The sequence below is a fragment of the Kryptolebias marmoratus genome, linkage group LG7, assembly GCF_001649575.2.
Source record: "Kryptolebias marmoratus isolate JLee-2015 linkage group LG7, ASM164957v2, whole genome shotgun sequence".
Lineage (NCBI taxonomy): Eukaryota > Metazoa > Chordata > Actinopteri > Cyprinodontiformes > Rivulidae > Kryptolebias > Kryptolebias marmoratus.
Window position 1 is genome coordinate 16,294,898 of NC_051436.1, and position 25,055 is coordinate 16,319,952.

A 25,055-nucleotide genomic window follows, 5' to 3' on the forward strand; every position below is an offset into this window, starting at 1 on the left:
AATGCTGAAGCAGATTTCAAAGAGAACAATGTATTTGATTTATACAGGTAATTTTATTTTAAATAAAGTTAAATATTAAGAAAATTATAAAAGTCACTATTCAAAATCAAGCTGAATGTTTTGATATATGAATGGTGAAAATAGCACAAGAGAATGCAGAAGTAGTACGATATTAAAAACATACAGAAGAAAGCCCCTCAGTCAGGCAGCGATGTGCAGTGACGCCTCTGTTTTCCACCCTGACCCCTGTGTGTCCTCAGGTCCCCTCCCTCATTCCCGTCCTGCTCTTCCGACTGTCTCAGGAGAAGAATCCTGGTCTCTGTCATTCTGTGCTCAACTGCCTGCCGAACCTCGGGACTCACAAGGTGCCTCACAAAATTCGACTTGACAGGTGAAACCGTTACGTTGCCTGTGCATCACCTGACCCTCTGCTCTGCTGTTCCAGCTCTGTATCCCCGTGGTGCTGCAGACTCTCCACATGCTGGCTGCTGCCCCCAAGCTGAGAGCTGTGGTGATGCGTCTCATGACTGCTCTCTGGACAAAACAGGTTTGTTAAACAGGAAAACTGCAAACGCTAATGTTATCTTTTCAGAACTTTTCTCGAAATGTGTCTTTGGTTCATCTCGAAAGGACCGAGTTTACCCAGAGCTGCAACGTCTGATGGGCCAGCTGGACGCCAGGGGAGTGGTGGGGAGGGACACCCAGTGGGAGCTGATCCTGGCCCGGGCTGCGTGTCTCCGGGACATCTGCAGAGAGAGGTCCCAAACACACACAGACACCTGACGATGTTCCCTCTCTGAGCTGGGACAGACATTCATTATGCTGCTGTTTTACCTTTCAGAGCTGGTTCACATTAGGAAATTCCTGCAGGAAGTGACCGCTTGCTGCATATGAAGTGCTACAGCTCGCTGCTGCTGCCACTTTTTATGTTTGTGAATAGCCAAAGAAATAATATTTGCAAGATCCACTATAAAATTTTGAAGATTTGATATGTTTTAAGACGTCAGCTAAATCTTCCCACCGCTCGATTCCCTCCCCCAGAATGACTCGACTCCTGTCCACTCTTTTATTTACAGCTTTTAGTTGCTATTACTTACAGAAACATTCTTCAGGGTTCAGTGAAGATGAAAAGGATGTGAGAAAACACCTTTACTTCAATGTATTTCTACTAGCTACGGCAACTCTGCCAGGACAAACGACACTGCGCACAAACTACTCTGCTGGCAGCACAGATTAATGTTAATAAAACTGATTTCTGACATTCTTTCATGTCTGCAATATGATTCATTTACAAATAGATTCAACCTCCCACCCCTATTTTTATTGATGTCAGAAGTTTCTGACTTTTATGATGTTAACAACTAGAAAAACATGAGACTTTTTCTATGTAAGGCCTTCAGTCTTTGAATGTTTAATGCTTCTGTGTGTCAGGCCCTACCAGCATGGGGGCGACATGCTGGCTGCCATTTCCCTCACTCTGAAGCAGAGCGTCCGACCCGACTTGGCCACCCCTGCTGCTCTCGCCCTGCAGGGTTTACAGGAGCTGTGCAGAGCCGAGGTACCACACCTGGGCAGCAAAAATATGGATTTTTGTGTTTTTTAAATGTCTTGTACTGTGTGACGTTATAGTAGCATCAACAGTCTGCGGTCAGAGTCAGATCAGGACCTGGTTTGACTCCGTAAATGTTTCTCAGGTAGTGGACATGATCTCAACATGGAAAAGCCTTGGACCCGAGCTGAGATGCGACTCCCGTCCACTGATGGTTAAAGCCATAGCTGAGCTTCTGTCGCTGGTTCCCCAGCTCGCTGTAAAATCTGAGGAATATGAGGTACTTCATCAAATTTATTACCTCTTTTTATGGACTCCCTAATGCACTCATTCTGTTATATGAGCATTTTGTCTTTCTGTCAGACCGTATTTGACCACAGTAAATGTGCTCAGCTGAATGGTAAACATTGACTGTAAAAATCACAAAAAAAAGTCTTTTTAGTCTTCATTATTTCATGTATTGTTTCTTCCATCACAATGTTCTAATCAGAAGAGGACATGAAAATCATTAAGCTTGGTATTTATCCTTTTTGTCTGCATGTACATAAATGTACATAAAGTTCAAGTTATCCGTCCTTTCTGTGTTTCCTTCCAAGCAGCCATATTTTTTTGTAATCTTTATACACCTGTCCTAAGATGGGATTTATTACATTATGACGCCACATGTTCGTTCATCTGTCTGTGGACAGTTTATTGTCTGAGATTTACATTGATAACCCTTTAACATAGACAGCTGCACAGCTGGACACTTTATGGGTCAAGGAGGATCCCTATGGATTTTAAAGTCACGGGGGTCAAAGGTCAAGGTTACAGGTGGACCCTTTGTGAAAATCTTGTCTGGGCTCCAACTTCAGACACATGTATTCAGGATTGTTGTGTGAGGGAATTCATACTTTGGATTGTAATTACTCTGACCATTTGGACTTTGGCTGCTTTTTACTCATTTTTAATTAAATAAGAACTTTTAGGAATCACCTTATTGGTGTTAAAATACTATTTTATGTGTCAAACTGTTTTTTTTTAAACGTTTTGCAATACAACAAGAACAAATTGTGTCAGTGTGACAGGCTGGTGGTAACAAAGAATCTAAAACAACAATAATCCACTTTGGTCCTGACTGTGTTCAGACTAGCCATTAGCTCATCAGTCCTGTCAGATTTAAAATTTCTCCAAACGGAGGTCGTTCAAACAGTTTTGTGCAACAGGTAAGATGTTACTCATTGCAGCCTTTGCACAGAACCCCACTTCAGAATGGCCTGAATATTGAAGCACAGATGACAGCTGGTCACTGTTTCCTACTTATTGATAAACCTTATGAACTTTTTTTGACTGAAATAAGCAGAAATTAGATAAATAAAACCACTGCATGAAACAAGAATTCACCTCAGCTTCCAATGATGTGTTTTCTTAAGAGTCACGTTATTTTTTACAGCTGAGTTTGAGCAAAAAGATCTTAAACAAAATTCAAAAAAACTCTCCTGTTTTTCCTTCAGAAACTGAAAGATGAGGTAGTCGCCTTCCTCTGGAATTATGCAGCAAGCAAGGTTTGTGCCCTCATCTCTCGTATTCCTGTTGTGTGTTTTTGTGTTACAAAGTCTGCCTCTAACAATTATTTGAATTTTGTTTGTTGTATTTTAAAAAAATTGATCTGTTCTCTTTGAAATTTAGCTAATTTGAGTTAGACAATGTTAGAGAATAAATGATTCAGTACCGTACATACAATTATCTCTAGTATGTCCAGTGTTTCCTTAAATTTGCTCTCAACATTTTTCTCTTTGCCCCGCTCAGATATCAGTCCCAAAGTTATTTTTGTAAAACAGTATCTGCATCTAAATACTGTGTTGTGTTTGTGTGGAAGTGTCTGTAAAAGCTGACTGTGTGTGTTCGCTGTAACAGGATCCAGAGGTGGCCAGCTGTGGATACAAAGCTTTGACAGCCTTTCCTGTAGCAGTGCACACAATACTTCACCTTCCCGAGCCAGTAAGAGTCTCCTATTTCACTCTGTTTCTGCAGGTCTTTTTCACCATCTGAGCGCAAATAAAAGCTTGTTTTTTCATGTAACAAGTTACACAGTAGGTCATCAGATCAACTCTATTTCTAAACCACATTTAAAACAACCAAAGTTCTGTACAATGGAGCCATAAAACAATTAAAACACAGACACAAAAGCCAAAAACCTAAAACAGAAATTGAGATGAAAGCAAAGGCAAAATTAATTAAATGCCAAACCCATTAATTGCAATTAAAATCCAAAGAAAGTAAATGTCTTGACTTGTGTTTTAAAAGCTTCAACATAATTAATCTGGAATGTTTCATCAGCAAAAAAAAGGATTTTCCTTACGGACTAATCTAGAATGTGAACACAGAAGAGATGGGTTAGAATAGGCACTTTATTGTCCCCAGGAGGAAATTATTTCTTAGTGATTAAACATGACATTCTCATAAAATAAAAATAAAGGCACATTATCTCCATGCAAACGCACAGTAAAGACAAGAAAAATGCTAAAAGCCCAGTTATGTTTAAGGTCATACTGTCTCTTTTCCTGGTACCAGTAAAACGTCTGAACCCTCCAAGACGTGTTGCCTCCAGTGAAGTATTGTTCGATACCAGAACATCTTTAGTTATCATAGGAAACTGCAACGTCCAAAAGTAATACAAATAATAATTAAAACAAGTTAAATTATTTAAATTAATTAATAATATTTGTTTTCAATTATCACTAAAAAATAATAAGTAATAAAAAATGTCAAACATTTTTGAAATGTGCATCAGATCTAAACTGCAGAACAGGATGTTTATTAACAAAAGGAATTAGGTATTGATACAAGACAACAAACATCTTGGGTTTATACTGTCTATCGTGAAATAAATGGAAATGAACAATTTTCATCCAAATGTTTTCTGAATTGTGACTGTAAGGTACCTGTATGCTGCGTTTACTTTAAATCGATGAATACAGAAAGATGTTTGAGCTGGATCTGTCTGATCTGTAGGCTCGGCCGGCTGGGACGATGTTACAAAAGGAAGGCGATGATGATGATGATGATGATGAAAAACAAAGTGAGGAAGAGGAGAAGGATCTTTCAGTCCCTGGTTCTTCTTATGTGAAACTGATGGCTCTAACCTCCATCTCTGTTCTACCAGGTACGTTAATCTTAATCCCTGACTAAAAGCTTTGATTGATACGGTAAGATATCCTTTGGTGTTGGCACATTTTGGGCTGCTTGTGCTGCAGATAACTTCTAACAAGAACAGGCGGTCCATGAAACTTTGTTGGTCATGTTCAGAAGGGGATAATAGAAGATTTTTTTTATTTTGTTATACAGGTTGTGTGGAGTAGCTCCTAATAATGATGTTTTCCTTTTTAGCTTTTGAGCCCTTCCTGACCTCCCTGGTCAAACAGGAGATGAGTCAGATGCCTCGAGGAGTGTACTTCTCTGCTCTGAGGGGGGGTAGCCTGCGTTCGGACCAAGGCAAAACAGTGGCAGGGATCCCGTCCTTCATGCTCAAAACCTACGAAAAAAACAAGCAGCCTGGGCTGAAGCCCGGACTGGCAGGTCAGTAAAATCTCTGCTCAGATTGGTTCTTCTCCTCTGTAATAAACTCATTTTGTTCTCAGCTATCTGTGTGGTAATGAAATTCAAACATTTGGTGTACAAAAACTGATTACGAACTCAAATAGTGAATGGTCATGTTGACTGATGCAGATGGATTTAGCCTTAGAAACTAATCTAACTGGACATTTTACGATGAGGATTATCTTTTTAAAGTCCCTTTGTCTTTATTTGATGCACTGGCTTTGCACAAAAAAAAAAGAGTTTACCTGTTTAACTCAAAAGGATCCTGGAAGCCATCAGTATGCATGGTGAAGCAGTGCTTTACATACAGTAGGGTGCAAAAATTATTCAACCCTTTAGTATTATTTCTAATTTGTTGCCTTACAACCTGGAATTTAAATGTTTTTTAATTTATTATGTATTATAAATAATGAATGAAGCTAAATGGAGTATCAAACCTGTTGTAAATTATTCTAAAAATGATATAAAACTAAAAGGTGCCCCAACAACATAATGAGTTTGAGAAACATCTAAAACCTGCAGGGTAGTGGCCCTCTAGGACCAGGACTGGACACCAATGTTTCTAGAGTCTCTGCAGGTCCAGTTTGTACTTTTCAAAAGAAACGCTCAGCTGGTTTCTCTGCGTGTTTCAGCTGGTCTGCTGCTCTGTTACGAGCTTCCCGTGCAGACAGACCGCAATGGAAGGCCGATCGATCGTTTTCTCGTGAGCCGCAGCCGCAGCTACCAGCAGACCCTGACGGCCCTCATTCACGAAGTATAAATCCTCTTCTCTGGTGTAGTTGCTCAAACCAAAGAAACTCCTTCAATCTGCTTCTCTTGGCATGCAGGTGAACATTCAGCCGTCTGAGTGGCACCGTGCTCTTCTCCTGCCGCAGTCATGGAGGGGTTTCATGAGCCGAGCTTTCCATGCTGCCCTGCAGGTTGGTGCTTCGAGTAAAACAAGGACTGTGTTCTTCTCTGTTGTCTTTGGACCCAATGCTAATACTGATGGAATAATTAACACACCCTTATAGTGAGGTTTGGTGTAAAGGTTATGAACAATTAATATCATGCCTGTTGTAGATAGCTCTTTGAACAAACTAAGTTTGGAAAAACAGTTTAATTGTGACAGGGCTGATGAGCTAAAGGCTAGTCTGAGTACATCTAAGACCAAAGTGGACTTGTGCCATTTCAAAGCAACTCCAGTCTCCAAACATGCAGAGTGGTTCAAACGTTTAAACATGAACATCGTTGTCAGCTTGTTTGTTTTGTACTTTATTTCAGTGGTTATTTGGAAGTGCAAATAGCAGCAGCAACTAGCTGTAGCACTTCCAATGTGTGCAGTTTGTGATCCTGCAGGAATTTCATAATATTTCTGCAAAAATAATCTAGAAATCTTTAAATAAAAAAAATCCTCTTTGGAAGTGGGTCCACTCGGACGGCATCGACAAGCTAATAATGACTTGTTTGAGTGAAGTTTTAAACTAAACCAACTTATTTTAAGAAAGAAGATACAGCCATTTTGGTCTAACCTTAAAAGTAACAATATGTAAGATGTCACCCTCAGAGTCTGTGTTGAGAATCACTCTCAGCTACTACCACATGAAGTTGTGGGTCATTTTCTGTTAAATTGAGTGAGTTAGAGCCAAAAGGTAATCAAGTGTAGATGCTGATCTGATTACTTACATTAACATCTGTTCAGTGGATCATGAGATATTTTGCTAACAGACAAGCTGGGGTGACTCCGGCAGGAAATGCCAAAGTTTGAAGCAAAGATCCCATGCAATGAGTAGCACCTGGAGAACTGCTCAGTTATTCCTGCTGGAAGTGACCCCAGCCTGCACCAGAAGTGCTACAGGTTGTGTTTGCTGCTGTTTGTGATTGTAAATATCCACACGGTTTCATGTAAAGAAAAATGGAATGCAAAATTGACAGTGGTGTAAATGTTTATACAATTGTGTTTTTGAGATTGGAGATGGCAGCAACCCACTTAGCTCATCAGTCCTGTCCAAATGATACTGTTTTTCAAACTGAGGTCATTCAAAGAGCTGTCTACAACAAGTACGATTTTATCCGTTCATAACATGAAACTCCATTTCAAAATGTCCAGAATATCCATGTAGGATATTAGAGATATGCAAGTTAGGTTAGGTAAATGAATAAAACAAAAGCAGAACACCATCCTTGTATCCAAGGAAGATCTTAAAGATGAATTTTTTTGTATCGTGTCAGAAAATGAAATTTTACAGCATTTAAATGGTTTCATTGTGATCTTTTTATTTCACGTCTGGACTTTTTTTGGGATGACTGTTTCATGCTCTGATCCCATACAGTTTAGTTGTTGAAGGGTAAAGGAAAGTGTTTGCTTGTTGCGATACAGAAGACTGGTTTGTGTTCATGTTCAGGGTCGACTTGCTGATCTGGAAATGCAACAGAAACAGGGCAAAGAGAGCCCAGAGGAGCTGCAGTACAAACAGCACTGTGCCTGGCTGTGGTGAGAAGCACCCTCACACATTAACCCACTTCACTACTATTTAGTTGGAAACTTCATATTGTCCCTAATAGTGTGAACCCGACTCAGCATTCATACGATTACATTAGCCTGGTTTTATTTTTCCATTCGTTTCTGAACCCTTTAATTCTGCATACTTTGTGTTATTTTAACCATTTCTAAATGAAAACATTCAGCTCGTTCAGGACATTGTTGCTGTGACTTTTGTTTTTTGTAACTTTTGTACTTTTCAAAATATTTAACTTTATTAACAAATAACCTCTTCGTAAAAAAAGATGGTGATCTCCTCAGTTTCTTCAAAAACATTGTTCTCTTTGAAATCTGCTTCAACACATTCTCTCTGTTTTTGTCTTCTGATGCTCCTTTTAGTGTGTAGCTACTGTTCTGTTACTTTTAGCTTTTAACTCACCTTTATCTACTTTCAGTTCTTTAGCTACTGTTCTGTTACTTTTAGCTACTAGTTAGCCTTTTGTTACTGTACCTTTTAGTTAGCATTTTGGTAACTTTACCTTTTAGCTAGGCGTTTAAGTGCTTTTAGCTAATGTTTTGGTATGTTTGGCAAGCACTTTTCTACTTTTAGCTTGTGTCTTGCTATTTTCACCTTTTAACTAGTGTTCTGCAACTTTTAGCTTTATCAACTCCAGAAACTTTAGCATATTTTAGCTGTCATTTAGCTTACACTGTATTTTCACAAAAAAAAGCTGTTCACTGGTTTATTTATGAAATTCTTCTCTTTCTTTCTTTATAAAAGCTGCTCCTTTTAGCTTTGTGTAACATGAAATGTCAGGAGGTTTGTGCTCATGTTCATTTGAATAGAGAAAGACTTGAGTGAGTTGACAGTCCTCATTTAGAACATTAAAACAAAAACCTTATCATTAGCAAGATAAGACGTCTAAGATAAGATAAGAACTTTATTGAGCCCGCAGGAAATTGTCTAAACAAGTTAAAAGCTTCCTGTGAGCTGAGTGACTGATACTCTGATCAGAGGGGAGAGGCTGTTTTTTTTGGTTGATCTCTGCCTGTGCTTTCCTCCTTTCATCTTCTCCTCTTCATCATAATTTGTCTCCGTGTTTTTGTCATCTCTCACAGGGCCAGAGATCAGCTGGCAGATGTTATCAAAGCTGCTACAAAGTGAGTCCCTAGCGTGTTTGCATTCACAGGATGTGTTGCATGGCTGTGTGATGTACGGTTAACTGTACCGCATTCAGTTCAACCAGATGAACTGGCACAAGCCTTACTGCTGCTGCGTGGCTCTGTCTGGTTCTCAGGGACAGTCCGGTTGTTCAGGGGAACTCCATCCTGGCTCTGAGCGGCCTGGCTGCTGTCCTCGCCAAGTACGAGAGCAACCTGCCCACCGACGGCAACGGCAGCCTTGGAGTAAGACTCAGAGTTACAGACAAAAAGTCATGGTTTGTTTGAAACCACATGCCATGAAACATCTTTTTTCAAAATTCCAACCTTCTGGCATTCAGAAACAATAAAAAGAAAGTATTGTAGTCAGTTACAATTGTTTTTTTTAGATCAAGTAGACAAAAACTTATGGAATTACTCTATTTTGCAGTTCTAACAGACATCAGCATCAGATTCAATCTGTTAATTAGTCTTCAGTTAAGGAGACCTGCTGCATGAATCATGGCTCCAACACCAGCTGAAACAAAGGAGAGGATTCTAAAACCTCTTCATAAACGTAAATCATCACAGAATGTTGGTTGTTCTCAGTCAGCTGTGTCTAAAATCTGGACCAAGTACAAACAAAATGGGAAGGCTGTAAAATGGAAAAATACTGGTGAACCAAGGAAGACATCAAAGTGTCAAGAAAGAAAACCTAAAACGTCTTTAAAACAGAAAATGAACAAGAAAACAAATGAGAAACAAGTGGACAGAAACTGGAGTCAATGTCTGTGACCAAACTGTAAGAAATCATTGAAAAGAAAAGGGATTTACATAGAAAAGACAAACAAAAGCCCTCATTACCACCCAAACAGAAAGAACAAGGTGGTGGTGGGCTAAAGAGAAGCAGTCTGGACTGTGGCTGACTGGATGAAGGTGTCATGTCAGGCAAAGACATGGGGAGATGGCAGTCATTACATCTTCAATAAATATCAAAGTCTATGTTGTAATTTTGGACACTTTTCTGGTTCCATCAGTTGAAAGGATGTTTGGTGATGATGACTTCATTTTTCAAGATGATAATGGATCTTACCACAGGACAAAGGACATGAAAACTTTCCTTCAAGAAACATAATGTCAGTGACATGGTCTGTAAATAGTGCAGATCTCAATCCAGTTGAAAATCTTCAAGTGGAAATTGACAAAAATGGTCAATAACAAGACTCCAAGCTGCAAAGCTGATCTGGAAACAGTAATAAGAAACAGTTGGAGCCAGATTGATGAAGGTCCATGCCTCAGAGAATTCAAGCTGTTAGAAAAGCAAGAGGTGGTGCAACAAAGTACAAATGGAGCAGCCTTTTTCCTTAAATTTGAGTGATTCAGATTTTTTTTCCCTCTACTTAATCTAAAAAAGCAACTTTGATGACAACAATGTTTCTTTTTTTATCGTTTCTTAACGCCAGAAGTTTGGAATTGTGAAAAATAAGGGTTTTGTGGCATGTCTGTGATTTATTTATATTTTTTATACAAAATTAAACAATTGAAAGAACATCGTACAAGAGCAGTGATTCCGTAATTTGTGCCAGGGGTTGTAGACGGCTTTGAAAATGTGCTTTTGTCTCTGTAGGCTGGACCAGAATTTGTTCCTACTGCGAGCTGGTTGTCCATGGTGCTGGACACCCTGCTCAACATCATCAGCAGCAGCTACAAGGCCAGCGGACAAGTCTTCCCCTGGTTTCTTCATGTAAGTTTTATCAAAAATGCAGTATGAATGCTGAGGGCTAAATGATTTGGCTCAAAGTTAAAACGATCGAAACAAAAGCTAACATTAGCTGGCCAAAAGCTAAACTGACTAAACAAAAGCTGAAAGCTAAAACCAGCAGAACAGTTTCTAAAAGTTAAAACTATCAACAATAATAAAGATAGACAAAGCATCTCTGCTTGTCTGTTTTTTTGGGCGCTGCCACGTTATCTTTTGGAGCCAAAGTCTGCACACTATGTGGGGCTGTACCCTCAATACAGCATCTCACCAAAACACTGGTCTAACTCGCTAACAGGCTCTGACACTGTCCGTCACGGTGTTACATGAACCTTTTCTTTAAACCTCAGATATCTGTATCTCAGATATCTAGAATTTTTTTTTTTTTTATTTAAGTCAGAAAAATGTCCCATTTTTTCACATAGAGTAACAGGACTTAAAAACTGTGCTACCCAGTAGGCAGTACAGTTCCAATGTGGCTTCAACTTCCTGCTTCCTGCCCTGTTTCTAGTTATAGTTTATCTCAATGGCTAAAACCAGCAGAACAGAATCCAAAAGCAAAAATTAGTAAAACGGTACATAGAATCCAAAATGTGCAAAACAGTAGCTAAAAGCTAAGACTAGCAACTAGTATCTAAAAGTGAATATCAGTTAAACAGTTGAAGACTGTGGTTGGTAAGTGACAAAATGTGGAAAAGATCAGGGGGGGAGGATGAAGGCTCTTTCAAGGCCCTGTAAATATTTGTGCTCTGTGATATTTTGATCTCAGCACCCCAGCAGCTGAGGGTGGACAGACTGACAGGTAATATTTTCCTCCTCCCCAGCGCTCGTACTCAGGCGAGAACACAGCGAGTGCCATCGCTCGCTCCTGTGCCAGCCTGGCCTTGTCCCTGCTCGTCCCGGTGTTGGTGGTCTGGCAGAGGGACGGCGTTGTCCAGGTCCTCTCTGCACTGAAGGCCGGCCTGCCGGGCTCCCCCACCGCCGACGACTCCCAGGCCGTTCAGTTCCATTCGGGCCTCGCCCTCGGCATGGTGCTGTCCAGCCTGCAGCACCAACGCCTCAGGTACAGGGTCTGTGAGAGGAGGGCGCTCACTCGCACACCTAGAGGGTCTCATCAGTCTGTCTGTCTGTCTGTCCTTACTCAGTGACGTCTCTGCTCAGAAGGACGCTGATCTCCTCTTCAGCTCTCTGGAAGCTCTGGAAAGTTGCTCCTTCAACCCCAACCTGGAGTACAAGTGAGTGCATGTGCAGACAGATTTATAGTGGCAGGTGAAAGGTTAAATAAGGTTTTTGACCTCGTCTCTGCATGTGTGGATGTTTGCAGCATTTTATAAAGGTTTAATATTCTGGAGTCCACTTTGTTTGTTAAGAAAACATCTCATGAACCACAGGACAGATTTTAATGAAACTCTCAGAAAATAATCACTGGATGCACATCGACGACTGATACACTTTTAGAGAGTGGCTGTAACTCAGAGAGTTTCACCTCATTATATCGCATAAGATCGCACATAACGTCATTTTCACAGTTTGACCAAAACAGCCATAACTCGATTCCTTCTCGTCATATCATCATCTTAGTTTAAAACTCTGGCATGAAAGGCGGCGGGTAATATGCATTCCTTCAGTTATTAAATGTTTGACAGTAATGCCAGGATTTTTTACCCTAATTTATGATCTGAGAATTAGTTTGAACCAGATCGACACGACTCCTCTTTCTTCCTGTTCCCCAGCACCGGCTGTGTGTTGGGTCTGGGTCTGGTGCTCTCAGCCCTCTGCAGTAGTGGGCAGGTGGACCATCATGTCCACGTCAGCCGAACCCTTGACAAGCTACTGGCCAACCTGCAGGACAGCAGTGGGCAAGGACGCATGCTGCAGGAGGTACAACTTCACCGCGATGATGGTTGATTTGATTGTTCTGTTCAGTGTGAGCTGTGTTGTTCCAATAGCTCCTCTTGTTTCTGCCTAAATAACCATGTAATGTGAAACTGATGATTAGTAAAGGTTTACACTGTGTGTGTTTGGCACTGCTATAAGATTTATGGTTTTCTCTCCAATCCCCTCAGAGCAAGGCTTGAAGTGGAGGGGGAAAAAGTGCTGATAAACTTAAACTATTAAAGAGAGAGAGGAGGACAAAGAGCTTATGGCTCATGGTTGGGTAAAACATATTCTCAAACTCAGTAGTGACAAAACCGAGGTCCTTCTGATTGGTACTAAATATCCCTTTCTGAGATAAATATTTCTATTTATGTTGACATCTCCCCAGGTTAAGAGTCTGGGTGTCATCCTTTGACAGTCTCATCTAAACAATGTCACTCGCTCAGATTTTTTCCATTTAAATAATATTTCATGAATGCGCCTTTCTTATACACCCGTTAGCACTGCCATCCTGGTCCATGCTGATTACTTTTTGCCTTGGTTGTTGTAACTCCCTTCTTTTTGGTTTACCTGACAAATCTTTCTATAAATTGCACTTAACTCAAAACTCAGCTGCCTGAATTATTTCCAGAACCCCCTCCTTCAGTCATATTCCACCAGTAATATAACTTAGGAACTCCCTATTAAGAACTGCATTATTGAGAAAACCTTACTCCTCGCGTTCAAAGCCATCGTTAAGTTCACCCCTCTGTGTCTTGCTGAGCTCTTTGAGGATTCCCAGCTGTACGTTTTGGTCCTCCTCTTCCAACCACCTGCTCGCCTGTCCCTTATGGGGTTCAGGGCTTTCAGTCTTGGTCACCCCAGCTCTGGAACTCTTTGCCATTGGACATAAAACACTCAGATTGTCCCCACTCCTTTAAATCTTGCCCTAAAACTCACCTTTTCAGACAAGCTTATTCCCTTTAATCCTGGGACTGGGAGCAACTTATTGATGCATTTTATTTTACTATTTGATCATTGTTTTATATTGTGCTGAGTCTTTTCTTGTCTAATGTACCTTGAGTTGAGTAACAAATGATTGCTATTATTATTATCATCACTTAAAGTTGCAGTCGCACTGCTCAATGTTTCCACTAAGTGTCTGACACGGCTTGATATTTGTTGCAGGTTGTCTTTAGTCACAGACAGATAAATGTGCTGTCAGTGATCCTGTCACACTGAACAACCACAGATCACTGATTCAGGCTCACGACTGAAGATTGTCATCTTGAAGGAATAACTGTGAAAGAATTGGGGTTGTAGGGGACGTGGGTACACACAGTGTGTATCCATATCCACATCTTGCACGGCCAAGTTTTAAAACTCCAACCAACAAATCTACTGTACAGCAGCGATCGCACTCTCAGGGTCACTGATCAGAAAATTGATCAGGAAGTTGGTCCCAGCTATGATACTGTGCTCTCTACTAAGTGTCCTTATGTTTATAGTCAGTTTTTCATCTTTCAATAGGGTGTGACTCTGTATGTATTTAGTTTAGCTTTGTTTTTTTTAGGAGCCACAAAGATTTTTGTATTATGTGCAATTTGAGGGAAACAAAATCTGGAAACTGAAACTCTTTTTCTCTGTGTTCAGGTGTTGTCGTACTCTGTAGCATGTGTGAGTGTCTCTGCCTTCAGTGGAGGTCTGATTGATGCGTCTAAAGCTGAGGAGATCATGAACTCTCTGCGCACCCTGACCGAGGAGAGCCAGCAGGTCAGGAGGATGGGCCCTCACTGAGAATTGTTGCATCTTGTTTGTATTTTTTCTCCCCCCCAAAAAAATCTCATTGTACAGTATGCACGGACCAGTTACCGGTTAAAAGTCAGTGTCAAAACCAGGACATTTTATGTCATGTTGTTCCGTAATTTAAATGACATTTACACTTTATTCTTGAAACTTAAAAAAATATATACAAATTTTTTTCATAGTCTGGAGAAACACCTGTCTCTCTTGTCAAGATTTAACTATTTTGAAACAAAGGTTTGCAACAAGCCACAAGAGTTAGCATGTTAGCAGGTGAAACCCTACAGCAGGCTCACTACTTGGGCTAATAACCCACTGATTAATTAACTACCATCAGCTTGTCATGAATGTTTCTTTATAAAGGGCTGAACATCAAAGAAGAAGTAATATTATGTGCAACATGCATCAGAATTTCATATTGGCCCATGCCTAATGTAAAAAATCTTAATGTAAAAATATTATCCATGTAAGCTCTAGATCATCATTTTTAAGACCCTCTGAAGTCTAACCCTTGTCTCCAGACTCCAGGCTTCTCTCTGGCTCTTGGGTTAGTCATCCATGGGCTCTCGGTGTCGGGCCATGGTAAAGCCGAGGACCTCCACCCTCGTCTGCTGGCTGCGTGGATCAAAATCCTACTGGCAGAGGTGCAACAAGTGCATTCTACGTTCAGGCAAAACCTCTGTGTATTCAGAACAAGGGTGGTTGACAGTAATGAGTGGAACGTCACAGCTCTGTGATTCTTTTTATTCAGCTGTAAGGTGTCACACTTCAGATTTGTATTTGTGTTTCAGGGTTGTCCCACAATGCAGCGACTGGCTGCTGCCAACGGTCTGGTGGCTTTAGTTGGATCGGAGAGTTACCTCATCCAGGTAAGAAGTCATGTGCTCCTCAGAGCTGCGTCCACCAATCCTGGTCTTTATAAAACAGAGACATTGTTGATGTTTTCAGACAAAACTGTGACCAAATATAACCTGATCAAGACTGTTTTCTGGAAGAGTTTTCTTGTTGTTGCAGCTGAAGGGCGAGCTGGAGCTTTCCTCCCAGCAGCAGAGCAGACTGAATGAGGTTATTCGGGCCATGACACAGGTAGCTATGGTGATTTTTTCTTCTGGTTCCTGAACATATTTGATTCTTTTGAAAGCGTGCCATTAAGGATTCCATTTCTTTGTTTTGTATTTGCATACGAGCCACAGCTTCACAACAGCTTTTGGTTGTTTGTTGCAGATCATAACCTTTTCCGGAGCCATTGGTTTGCAGTCCAACAGTGCCTGTTTGGTTGGCCTTTTGTATCTGGCTCATGTATCCACCAGTCACAGTCACACAGCAGGTAATATGAATTCATTTCTGAGCCTCGACCTCTTTTGATGACTTGTCACAATAGAGAATGTTCTTTTTTTGTATTTTCTCACCATGTTTCCTGTATATGGGGTTTTTTTTCTTTTAGAGGATCTGTCTTCTCTCTTTGGCTGCAGCCTTTTGTTTATTTAAGCTGTGTTCAAAGTCTCCATGTGTTCACTCTTTCATCCTTTTTATAGTGGGTAAACAAGCAGACAAATGAGTGGACCACTGTAACCAATTTAAATGCAGCCCTCAGGTACCCAGAATGCAGTGCGCTTTTAGGTTGTGTGGCTACCAAGAGTTCATTCTCTATTGTTGCTAACCAAGTACGTCCTGTCATGGAGAATTCCCTGCAGAATAATGTTCAGTGGATTTGAGAGACACAACAAGATGTTCAAGTTGTTAATTTAACCTCTAGTCTTTTAAAACGTCAAACTAATCCATCGTCTGTAGGATAGTCTTCTCTATAGAGGCTCCACCTCTGAACACCCAGGACTCAAAGTACTGGATACTGACAGCTTGGTGGCAAGAACCACAGTGGAACAGAGATCTAGAGGAGTGCACACTCTGTTAGGAAAATATTATTTTAGGCAGATGGTCATAGTATTAAGGCTGATTTGTTCTTTTCTATCCACTCAGTTCCTCAAGATTTCACTTACCTCTCAGAGAAAAGCGTCATCAGATCCATCATGGACTTCATCACAGAAGCTGGCAAAAAAGGTTTGCACACCTGAACCCCCGGTAAGCGCAGTGTTTCTTTTAAACAACATATTACAGCTGAGCATCCCTCTCCTTGTGCACTCAGGTCCAGAGTTTTCCCACCCTGCTCTGGTTAAGACAGCTTTGACCCCACTGGCTTCAGTTGGGCTCAACTTTCAGTTCCCCCCAGTTAACTGGAGTGCTGTTCTGTCTCCTCTAATGAGACTGGGTTTTGGTAAAAAAAACAAAACACTGTTGCCTTTTTGTACAACAGAGTTACCCACAGGATTTAAGCGCTGGAACCTATGTAACCATTTGTTTTTTTGTCTTTGACAGGAGAGGATGTGCAGCATCAGTGTGTGGTGTTGGCAGCGTCTCAGGCTCAGTCTTCCCGAAGTGCTTCCCTCTTCCTGGGCTTGTGGCTGTCCCCCCCTCTTGTGCATAGTCTTAGTGTAAGTAATTCTAGTCTGTGTAGTCCCTGTATAACCAAAGCAAGAGCTGTGTCCTTGATCTTGTCCCGGGTGTGGGTTGTACTCTCCCAAGGCTGTTCCTTGTCTTTGATCCTGTGTGGGGTGTTCATGGACAGGACCTGAAGGTGCAGTCATAAAGAAGAGGGTGTATTATTTGTGAACATCAGAGCCTCATCTCTGATTTTTGCGGATAATGTGGTTCTGCTGGCGTCTTTAGGCCCTGAACTTTAGCGTGCACTGGGAGGGTTTGCAGCTGGTGTCAGAGTCAGCTTCTCTAAGTCCGATGTCATGGTTCTCAACTCAAAAACAAGTGGAATGCTCCATTTGGTCAGGAGTGAGTCTTTGCCTCAAGCAAAGGAACATCTTGGACTCTTCCTCGTCTTGTTTACAAATGGATGGAGCAGAGATGACCTACGGATCAGGGCTTCGTTCTCAGTGATGAGTGCTTTGCTGCAGTTTGTTGAGGTGAAGAAGGAGCTGAAAGACAAAGCTCTCAATTTGCTTATCCATTTACATTTCAACTCTCACCTATACTCATGTGATATGGATCATAACTGAAAGACCCAGATCCTGGATCTTTCAGCTAGTGATCTTTATTTTCAGGCTGGACAGGCTCAGCCTAGAGATAAAGCGATAAGTTCCGTCTCCTGAGGGAAGCTCGGAGTAGAACTGCTGCTCCTTCGCATAGAAAGAAGTCAGCTGAGGTAGTTCAGGCTTCTGAACAGGATGCGTCTTGGACGCCACCCTCTGAAGGTTTTCCTGGCACATCTCACTGGGAGGAGACCCCAGTGAGGACCCAGAACTCACTGAAGGGATTCTTTATCCTCTCTGGTCTGAGATCGCTTTAGAATACGTCAGGAGCTGGAGAGTGTTGCTGAGGAGAGGAGTGTCTTGGTTTTACTCCTGGACCTGTTTCAGATGAATGGATGGATGAACTCATTGATTGATTCCACATCACAGACAAATATAAGAGGTTGGTAGCAAATGGCCCAGATCAGAGGCAAAAATTGGTTTTGTAGATGGTCATTAAAAGCTCTGGATCAGATTAAAGACTTCATTTGTGCGGTTTGCCTGTATGTTGGAAAGTCCATCCAAATATCTGAAATGCAGAATGTTTTGGAGAAGTTGGCAAGTGAGGCCTCAGCGAGAGCACGGAGAGAACAGAAAGGGAAAACTCGAAATATGTAAACAACAAACATTTATCCAACACTGCAGAGAAAATGACAAAATGTTCTGTAAAATAAAGTCTGACTCCCCAAATATACCAACAGAAACAAAAATAATTTAAACAAAAGCACAATGAGAAATAAAAGGCTCATTTAGAATCCAACACAAAAACTTTAAATGCCGAGCATCTCTTGAAGGAATGAATATCGCTCGCCACCTTTTATGTCAGAGTTTAGGATCATCTTATGATGACAAACAGTGGAGTTGCAGCATTTGGTCAAACTTTGACTCGAACTGTAATACCCAGCTGTTTCTGTAAGTCTGAAGCATCCCTTCCCTCCGCAGCTCCAGACTCGAGCCCACCTGTATGAGACCCTGGGCGTGTGGATGAAGCACGTGGCTGAGGACAAGCTCCAGGTTTATGTGGAGAGCGTGGGCCTGCAGCAGTTCCAGGGCGACCTCCGACCCCAGCGACTGTCTCTGTGCCGCTCTCTGCTGCGGGGCCTGGCTCAGGCCATGGCCCTCCCAAACCCCCCCAAACACTGCTGGACCGTCCTCTGCTCCACCACTGAGAAGATCTTCAACCTCCTGCCCAACCAGATCCAGGTGCAGTCCGCTCACATCCAGAGCCAGTTTCATTCATCGATAGTTCAACTGATGAACACTCAAACCACTGACGTTTGGTCTTTACCTGATGTTTCTGCAGCTTTCAGCTTTTACTACTGACCACAGGACTGAGGGAAGAGTTTTTTTGTCACAAAAGAATCTCTTTAACTAAACATCCAAATGCTTCCACCTTCAACAACAGCTGTCAGTATTTACTTCTAAACAGACACTTTTTAAATGCATTTTACTTGTTTGCTGACATTTTAACTACCATCAGAGCTTGTTTGTATCTTTTACTCCACACTGTACTCAAGGTGGGCTGGTACCTACTAGTACTCGGTACCAGCACTTCTAAATTTTTGTCCTTAGTCAGCACCTTTTATGGCGTGCTGCCACTTCTCATAAACTGTGCTCAGCCGCAGTGTCACTAGCCGTAAGCTAAAGCTAACTCTAATAAAGTATATTACCATTTATCAATGGAAAACAGGAAGTCATGAGCTGCTCTACACTGCTTCTGATTGAGTCAGATATAGGGAATCAGTTGATGCGTGATTCACAAGGAATGATGATTGGTTAAAAGTTAAACACGAAGAGCCAATCAAAGGCAAAGCTGGGTGTGTGCCAGGAATTTTCTGATCAGCACATCGATGATATAGAAATATTATATGATGGTGAATCAGCAGCACAGAGAGGAGGATGGTTACTGTATGTAAACAATAAATCCGTTGGTCTGAAGTTAAAGTCTTGGCTTTAACATGAAAGTGGAGCAACACCTCTGGGTAATTAGGCCTCAGTACAATGCTCCTGCTACCTTTTAGGGGAAACGCCTTCGCTTCGACTGGCAGTGAAATCATGAAGTTTCCTTTCAAGCATTTAAGTGCCTAAATATTATCTAATTATCTACTGTCACTGCTTATCGCTGATCTCCAGTGTTTTATAGAAAAACTTGAATAAACCTGGATTGAAGTTCATCAGATTGGATGAATGTCCTTTCGGTTACTTGATTTTGCTGTAATAATATATAATTAATATATAATATATAATAATTATTATGTAGCATTAACTAACATCCTTCAAGGTGGGTTAACCAGTAGCTGATGGTAAATCTTTAATTTCAGCTTAATGCAGTTAAAAATAATTTAAAAATAAGTAAAATCCTACTTTATTAAATAGGTTTAAGTAACTTCTGACTTCTAACAGATTATTTTTAATGTAGTAAAGGCTTAAATACATATACATAACAAAATCAAGCAGCTGTGCCTGTTCACTGTATAAATCCTCTCTGTAGCTGGACTGAAGCCACACATTTCTCATGTTATTGATCCTCTCTGTTTAGAGACACAAACAAAAAAGCAAACCTTTTTTTAATTTCTGCTGCCGTTGTTTTTCCAGTTTTAAACCCCTTGTTTTCCCCTTGTCCCGCCTTGAATCAAATATGGTTTTAGTTGACTTCTTCTCTTGCTTTTGAAGTAAAAGAGCTGTATTCATGCCATTTAGCGAAAGGTTCGAAGGTGATTCTGAGCGTATTTGTTGTAGGATGATGAAGTGGATTTGTATGAGGGTGTCACCAGGTGCCTGTCGGAGCTGTCTGATACAGAGATCGACAGGATCACTCGGGTTTCTGAGGTACTGAAGCTTCACTACTGAAGCTGTTTGCAGGAAATATCTTAAATATTGAAATATCTCAAATAACTGAAATGTCATAATCGAAATAAAAGCCGTTTGACTGGAATAATTTTGTCTCTGCTGCGTATCATCCAGGCTAACATGGAGAAGACGTGTTTCGTCCTGGCGTATCTGACCTCTCAGGGCAGAGTTCCCCTCCTCGGCCTCAATGACATCATAGCTGGGGTGCTCCGTGATTGGCCGAGCCACAGGGTGGGCTGGCTCCTCCTGCAGTCCATTTATCAGTGCCGCCTGGCTGCTAGCGCCAACACAGGTCAGACCGAACACACACATTCACACACACCATGATTCCTCATTTATTCTGGGAATGCTGAGTCATCATAGTGTGCATACTTCTGCAGACTTTGTGCTATCTTAGCTTAGCTTAGCTTTTTGCATATGAAAATGTTCAGCTCATTCAGGAGATGGGCGCTCAGACTTTTTGTTTTTGTAACTTTTATGTTTTTTAAAATGTTTAAATTTATTTACACATAAAAATAGATTGAGATCTAATTCCTTCCGAAACATTGTTCTCTTTAAAAGCTGCTTAAGATTCTTTTGCTACTTTTAGCTTTTAGCTACAGTTCTGCTATTCTTTTTAGCTAACCTTAGCTCCCATTGTACTACTTTTAGTTTTTTGACAGATCTTTGCTTCTTTAAGATTTTATCTACCTTTCAATCTTTTAGCTAGCATTTTGCTACTTTTAGCAAACTTTAGTTACCATTCTACTGCTTTAGTTTTTAGCTAGTCTTAACTAATTAACCACAATTATTTATTATTATTATTATTATTATTATTATTATTATTATTAGTGAATACACCTCAGAATGTGACAGGTGTGTTCCTGCTGGGGTCCCAAAGTGTTCAAGTGATGTGAACGAGAATTTTTCATTTTATGCTTCAAAGGATATTCCAGTCATTTTAAAGTGATGTTCTGTGTAAACGTTATGAGCAGTTATTATCTAACCTGTTGTAGATAGTTCATTGAATGACCTCAGTTCGGAGAAATAGTTTAATCCTGACAAAACTGAGGAGCTAATGGCTAGTAAACAAGATCAAAGTTGGTTGCTGCCATCTTAAAACACCAGTTTTTTTTATTTTGTTGCAGTTTATGCAAACCCTATATTATAACCCATGCCACTGATACCAGTTTCACGTTATGTGCTCATTTATATAAAAATCTGTTGCTATTTGCAAACATAAATAGCAGCTGGAGCATCAAGCTATAGCACTTTGAGTGCAGCATACTGCAGAAATGTCATACATCGTCCTGCTGAAATATGCAAGACCTTCACTGAAAAAGACGTCATCTGGATGGGAGCAGAAGTTGTCCTAAAACCTGTAGATACTTTTCTGCACTGTTTCCTTTCCAGATGTGTAAGCTGTGGACTGTATGACCAGCGATTCTTAAAAGATAAAACTACTTCTATGGATATTCCAACTATTTTAAATTGTGGTTTTGTGTCATTAGAGATGCACCTGGAAATCAGATTGTGACCGGCATTGGCCAATATTTTTAGCCTGACCAGCCATGATTGGTGATCAGTGGGTCAACACTCAAAAGTCTGATATTTTTCTGTCCGAATGCATTCTGATAGCTAAGGGTGGATCTTAGAACCAGGTATGAACGGGGACTTTTTTGGCTCTTTTTAGGGTTTTTAATGTTATCAGTCTTTGTGCTTATGTGGAAAACTGCCTACGTGACACACTAAATGTCAGAGGGTTTAATTAAGTTCATTCTTATCGTGCTTACAGATGCCGGGTGCCAGTTTCTCACTCCCAAACAGCTTCTGTGATATTGTTAAGAAGCAGAGTGTCCAGTAACAATAACCTCTGCCCCGGTGTGTGTTATCTTTGTGTTTAAACTATGGACTGGACCGGTTCTGGCTGGCTCAGTCCACACCCTTTGCTTTCTATGAATAAAAAAAGAGAGCTCAAGCTAGAAGGCAGAGCTTCGTGGACAGCAACCCGAATAGTTGCTGCCTGGAATCTCTCCTTTTGCAAAAGTTTAGTTAGATAAACAATCCTCTCCGTGTGGTTTCTTTTAGTAGGTTAAGTGAAAATTACCCTAACAGCTCCGGTTCCTCCAGTTGAAACAGATGGAGTAAAGAATGACTCCAGAACACCACCCTAGTTCCTGAGAAAAGTTTCCCACGCACAACATGTCAGGTTTACTCTGCTTTTCCAGGTTTTAATTTGCTCTGCATATTGAGCTTTCTGTGCCCTCTGTTGCAGGTGTTTCTAAACGATCCGAGTGGCTGCTGGAGCTGATGGGACACATCCGAAACGTTGCCTACGGCACAACTTCTGTCACCTCCGGCACAACTTCTGTCACCTCCGGAGACACCAAAATGGTACGCTATAAATCTGCGCAGTGGTGTTTTTCCACCTGTCTGCCCTGTTGTTTCATGCCAGCAGTGACTCAGAAAACACTCTGTCGTAGCAGCATTTCTGTAAACTTCTCCTGTTCCAACACGGCCACTCTTCATTAAATGACTCATCTCTTCATCATGCTCTGCAGGAGCGTCATAATGGCTCATTCAGCTGAATGAAGCATGTTCATTTGAACAGGGCTGTTGTGTAATCAGTACTATTTGGTTCACAGCAGTCAGAAAGTGCTGACTCATCTCCGTAACATGGCTCAAAGCCTTGAGGCTGGATACATGCCTTAATACTCATTATTACTTTATAAACACACTTGACATTTTGGATGCTTTTAGCTTTTATGAATGAAGAAAAGAGAATAAAATAAAAAACTGAAACAGTAGTTTACTAATCCTTAAATGTGTGATGAACCCTGGTGAAACGTGACGCTGTGGGTGTTTGTCTTGTCTTGTCTGCAGGCCACAGACTTCCTCTTCCAGCTCTTCGCGGCCGCCGTCGTTTCCTGGGGGGACCACTTCATGCCCCTGCTCTTTGGCATTAGGGCCCAGTGGTTCCCATGGCAACCGGACTCTAAGCCTCCGACGCTGACGCACAGCCTGTACGGGAAGGCTTCGCTCACCGACCGCGCTCTGCCGCAGTGCCTGCTGGGAGTGAGCCACAGCCTGCCGCTGCTGCTGGGCAAAGAGCCGTGGAGCGGCCAGGCGCACAAGGTCAGTGTTTCACCTCACCTCACCTCACCTCACAGGAAGCTCAGTTCACCGAGTCCAGATCCGTCATGGAGGAAGAGGTAGCTGTAGCTACGGCTGGCACGGCTTCACAGATAGTACACTGAACATAGAGTTATGTTAGTGTCCACCTTCAAATCAGAGTTCAAAATCGTATTTGTTTAATAAAGGTTGTGTGTGTGTGTGTGTGTGTGTGTCTCAGTTTATAGACTGGCTCCTCAACATCACAGAAGGTCCTGAACAGAATCTGTCAGCCACGACCATCAGCACAGCCAAAGGTGAGTGACGCAAACAATCCATTCATTCACAGAATTTATTCAGAATTTATAAAAGGATGACAATTTTCAACACCTCCTAAAACCATCTTGGTATTATTTCTACCGCTCCAAATCTGGAAAAAAAAAAAAATCTCATAACCCCATCATTTATTCACAATGTAACATTGTAAATATATCACATGTTTAAACTGAGAAATTGTATCAAATTTTGGGAAAGATATTTTTGAATTTATTGCAGCAACACATCTGCAAAGAGTTGGGATGGGGCAACAAAAGGTAAGTAGTACCAATAAGAAACCGCTGGAGGAGGATTTTGTAATGAATTAGGTCGATTAGAAGCAGGTCAGTAAGAGGACGGAATATAAAAAAAAAGAAAGAGAGACAATGTTAAACCTCAGACTGCATCCATTACAACAGCATGGCTTCATCGTAGAAGAGTCCAGGTGCTGAACTGACCTGCCTGCAGTCCTGGAAGAGTGGCCAGGAAAAAGCTATCAAGCTGGACCGTTTGGAATTTCTTCCCTGAGCATGTGGAAGAAGGTGCTGTGGTCAGATGAGACTAAAACTGAACCTTTAGGCTATCATGGACAACTCCATGTCTGAGACAGCTCTACCGCCTCTCATCATGCTAAGAGCACCAACCCTACAGTGAAGCACGGTGGTGGCAGCATCAGGTTTAAAAGGGAAAACTGTTTGAGTCTTTTAGATATTTGAGACTGGGATAGATGTTCTCCTTTCAGCAGAACGACGACCCTAAACTCCCTGCTGAAGCAACCCTCCACTGGTTTGAGGAGAACCACTTCAATGACCTGTTGTGGCTTCAGCAGAAGGTGGCTCAGAGGAGGGACTTTGGGGGTGGTGAATACTTTTGCACCACTTTACTTTTTCTTATCCATTTCTTCTAATCAAAATAAAATCCAATGAATAGACCATTTAAAATCCAGCAACAAAACAGAAACAAAGGCAGATTATTGTTCTGACATCAACGTGGTGAGCCTATTAAAATATGTGCAGTGCAAACACTTGTTTCCTATTGTTTTTTCTCAGCGTTCAGTCGTTCCTCCACAGGAACAGTCTGTGCAGAAACAGGAACATATGCTCCGACTCATCGTCTGGCTGCTGTCGTTTCAGCTGCTCTCCTGAGTCTGAAGTCCTCCGTCGAGTTCAAGAAGAAAGCTGTGTGGACCAGAGCTTATGGCTGGTAGCTCAGAGGAACAATAACGTGACGTTACCATGGTAACACCTGCTCACACACCATCTCTTCTGGCTGGAAAGGGAAGCTTCAGGAGGGACTGGACTTCCTCGCTGCGCTTCAGTCATGAATGATATCAGAACAATGTCTTCATTAAGGTGCCGTCAGGACATTTGATAATGGCTTTTTTTTTTCTTCTTTAGAATCTGAAATATTTATTTCATGGGCATCTTAAAGGTGAAATGAAATAAAATATCAAAGTAATGAGGTTTCATGTTTTTCTTTTAGTTAAACACTCCAGTGGTCCATTTCTCCGATTTAAAATGTTAATGACTTGTTTTTAGAGTTTTTGTGTCAGAATCCTGAAGTGGGCTGATTGTG

The 25,055-nt window shown here is 41.3% G+C and overlaps 1 protein-coding gene across 3 annotated transcripts in view; it reads left to right on the forward strand.

Moving 5' to 3' along the window:
* The window catches only part of focad (focadhesin), a 57,503-nt gene extending 32,560 nt beyond the window's left edge, over window positions 1-24,943 (forward strand). For 2 of the 3 annotated variants that reach the window (XM_017426978.3, XM_037976448.1), the window contains exons 12-44: window positions 261-365; window positions 446-547; window positions 631-758; window positions 1,432-1,558; window positions 1,695-1,829; window positions 3,043-3,093; window positions 3,446-3,529; window positions 4,544-4,694; window positions 4,919-5,107; window positions 5,761-5,882; window positions 5,956-6,048; window positions 7,513-7,601; window positions 8,709-8,750; window positions 8,888-8,996; window positions 10,357-10,473; window positions 11,313-11,551; window positions 11,634-11,723; window positions 12,222-12,369; window positions 13,999-14,118; window positions 14,670-14,792; window positions 14,940-15,017; window positions 15,163-15,234; window positions 15,373-15,475; window positions 16,126-16,206; window positions 16,292-16,420; window positions 16,522-16,637; window positions 18,168-18,428; window positions 19,965-20,054; window positions 20,190-20,367; window positions 22,330-22,448; window positions 22,938-23,189; window positions 23,407-23,482; window positions 24,614-24,943. In XM_017426978.3, coding sequence (XP_017282467.1) covers window positions 261-365; window positions 446-547; window positions 631-758; window positions 1,432-1,558; window positions 1,695-1,829; window positions 3,043-3,093; window positions 3,446-3,529; window positions 4,544-4,694; window positions 4,919-5,107; window positions 5,761-5,882; window positions 5,956-6,048; window positions 7,513-7,601; window positions 8,709-8,750; window positions 8,888-8,996; window positions 10,357-10,473; window positions 11,313-11,551; window positions 11,634-11,723; window positions 12,222-12,369; window positions 13,999-14,118; window positions 14,670-14,792; window positions 14,940-15,017; window positions 15,163-15,234; window positions 15,373-15,475; window positions 16,126-16,206; window positions 16,292-16,420; window positions 16,522-16,637; window positions 18,168-18,428; window positions 19,965-20,054; window positions 20,190-20,367; window positions 22,330-22,448; window positions 22,938-23,189; window positions 23,407-23,482; window positions 24,614-24,687 — 3,993 coding nt within the window. In that variant the 3' untranslated portion in view covers window positions 24,688-24,943. Of the gene's footprint in view, window positions 1-260; window positions 366-445; window positions 548-630; window positions 759-1,431; window positions 1,559-1,694; window positions 1,830-3,042; window positions 3,094-3,445; window positions 3,530-4,543; window positions 4,695-4,918; window positions 5,108-5,760; window positions 5,883-5,955; window positions 6,049-7,512; window positions 7,602-8,708; window positions 8,751-8,887; window positions 8,997-10,356; window positions 10,474-11,312; window positions 11,552-11,633; window positions 11,724-12,221; window positions 12,370-13,998; window positions 14,119-14,669; window positions 14,793-14,939; window positions 15,018-15,162; window positions 15,235-15,372; window positions 15,476-16,125; window positions 16,207-16,291; window positions 16,421-16,521; window positions 16,638-18,167; window positions 18,429-18,528; window positions 18,633-19,964; window positions 20,055-20,189; window positions 20,368-22,329; window positions 22,449-22,937; window positions 23,190-23,406; window positions 23,483-24,613 lie in introns of those variants that run through there. The other variant, XM_037976449.1, reaches the window with a different exon arrangement.
* The last annotated feature ends 112 nt before the right edge of the window (window positions 24,944-25,055 follow it).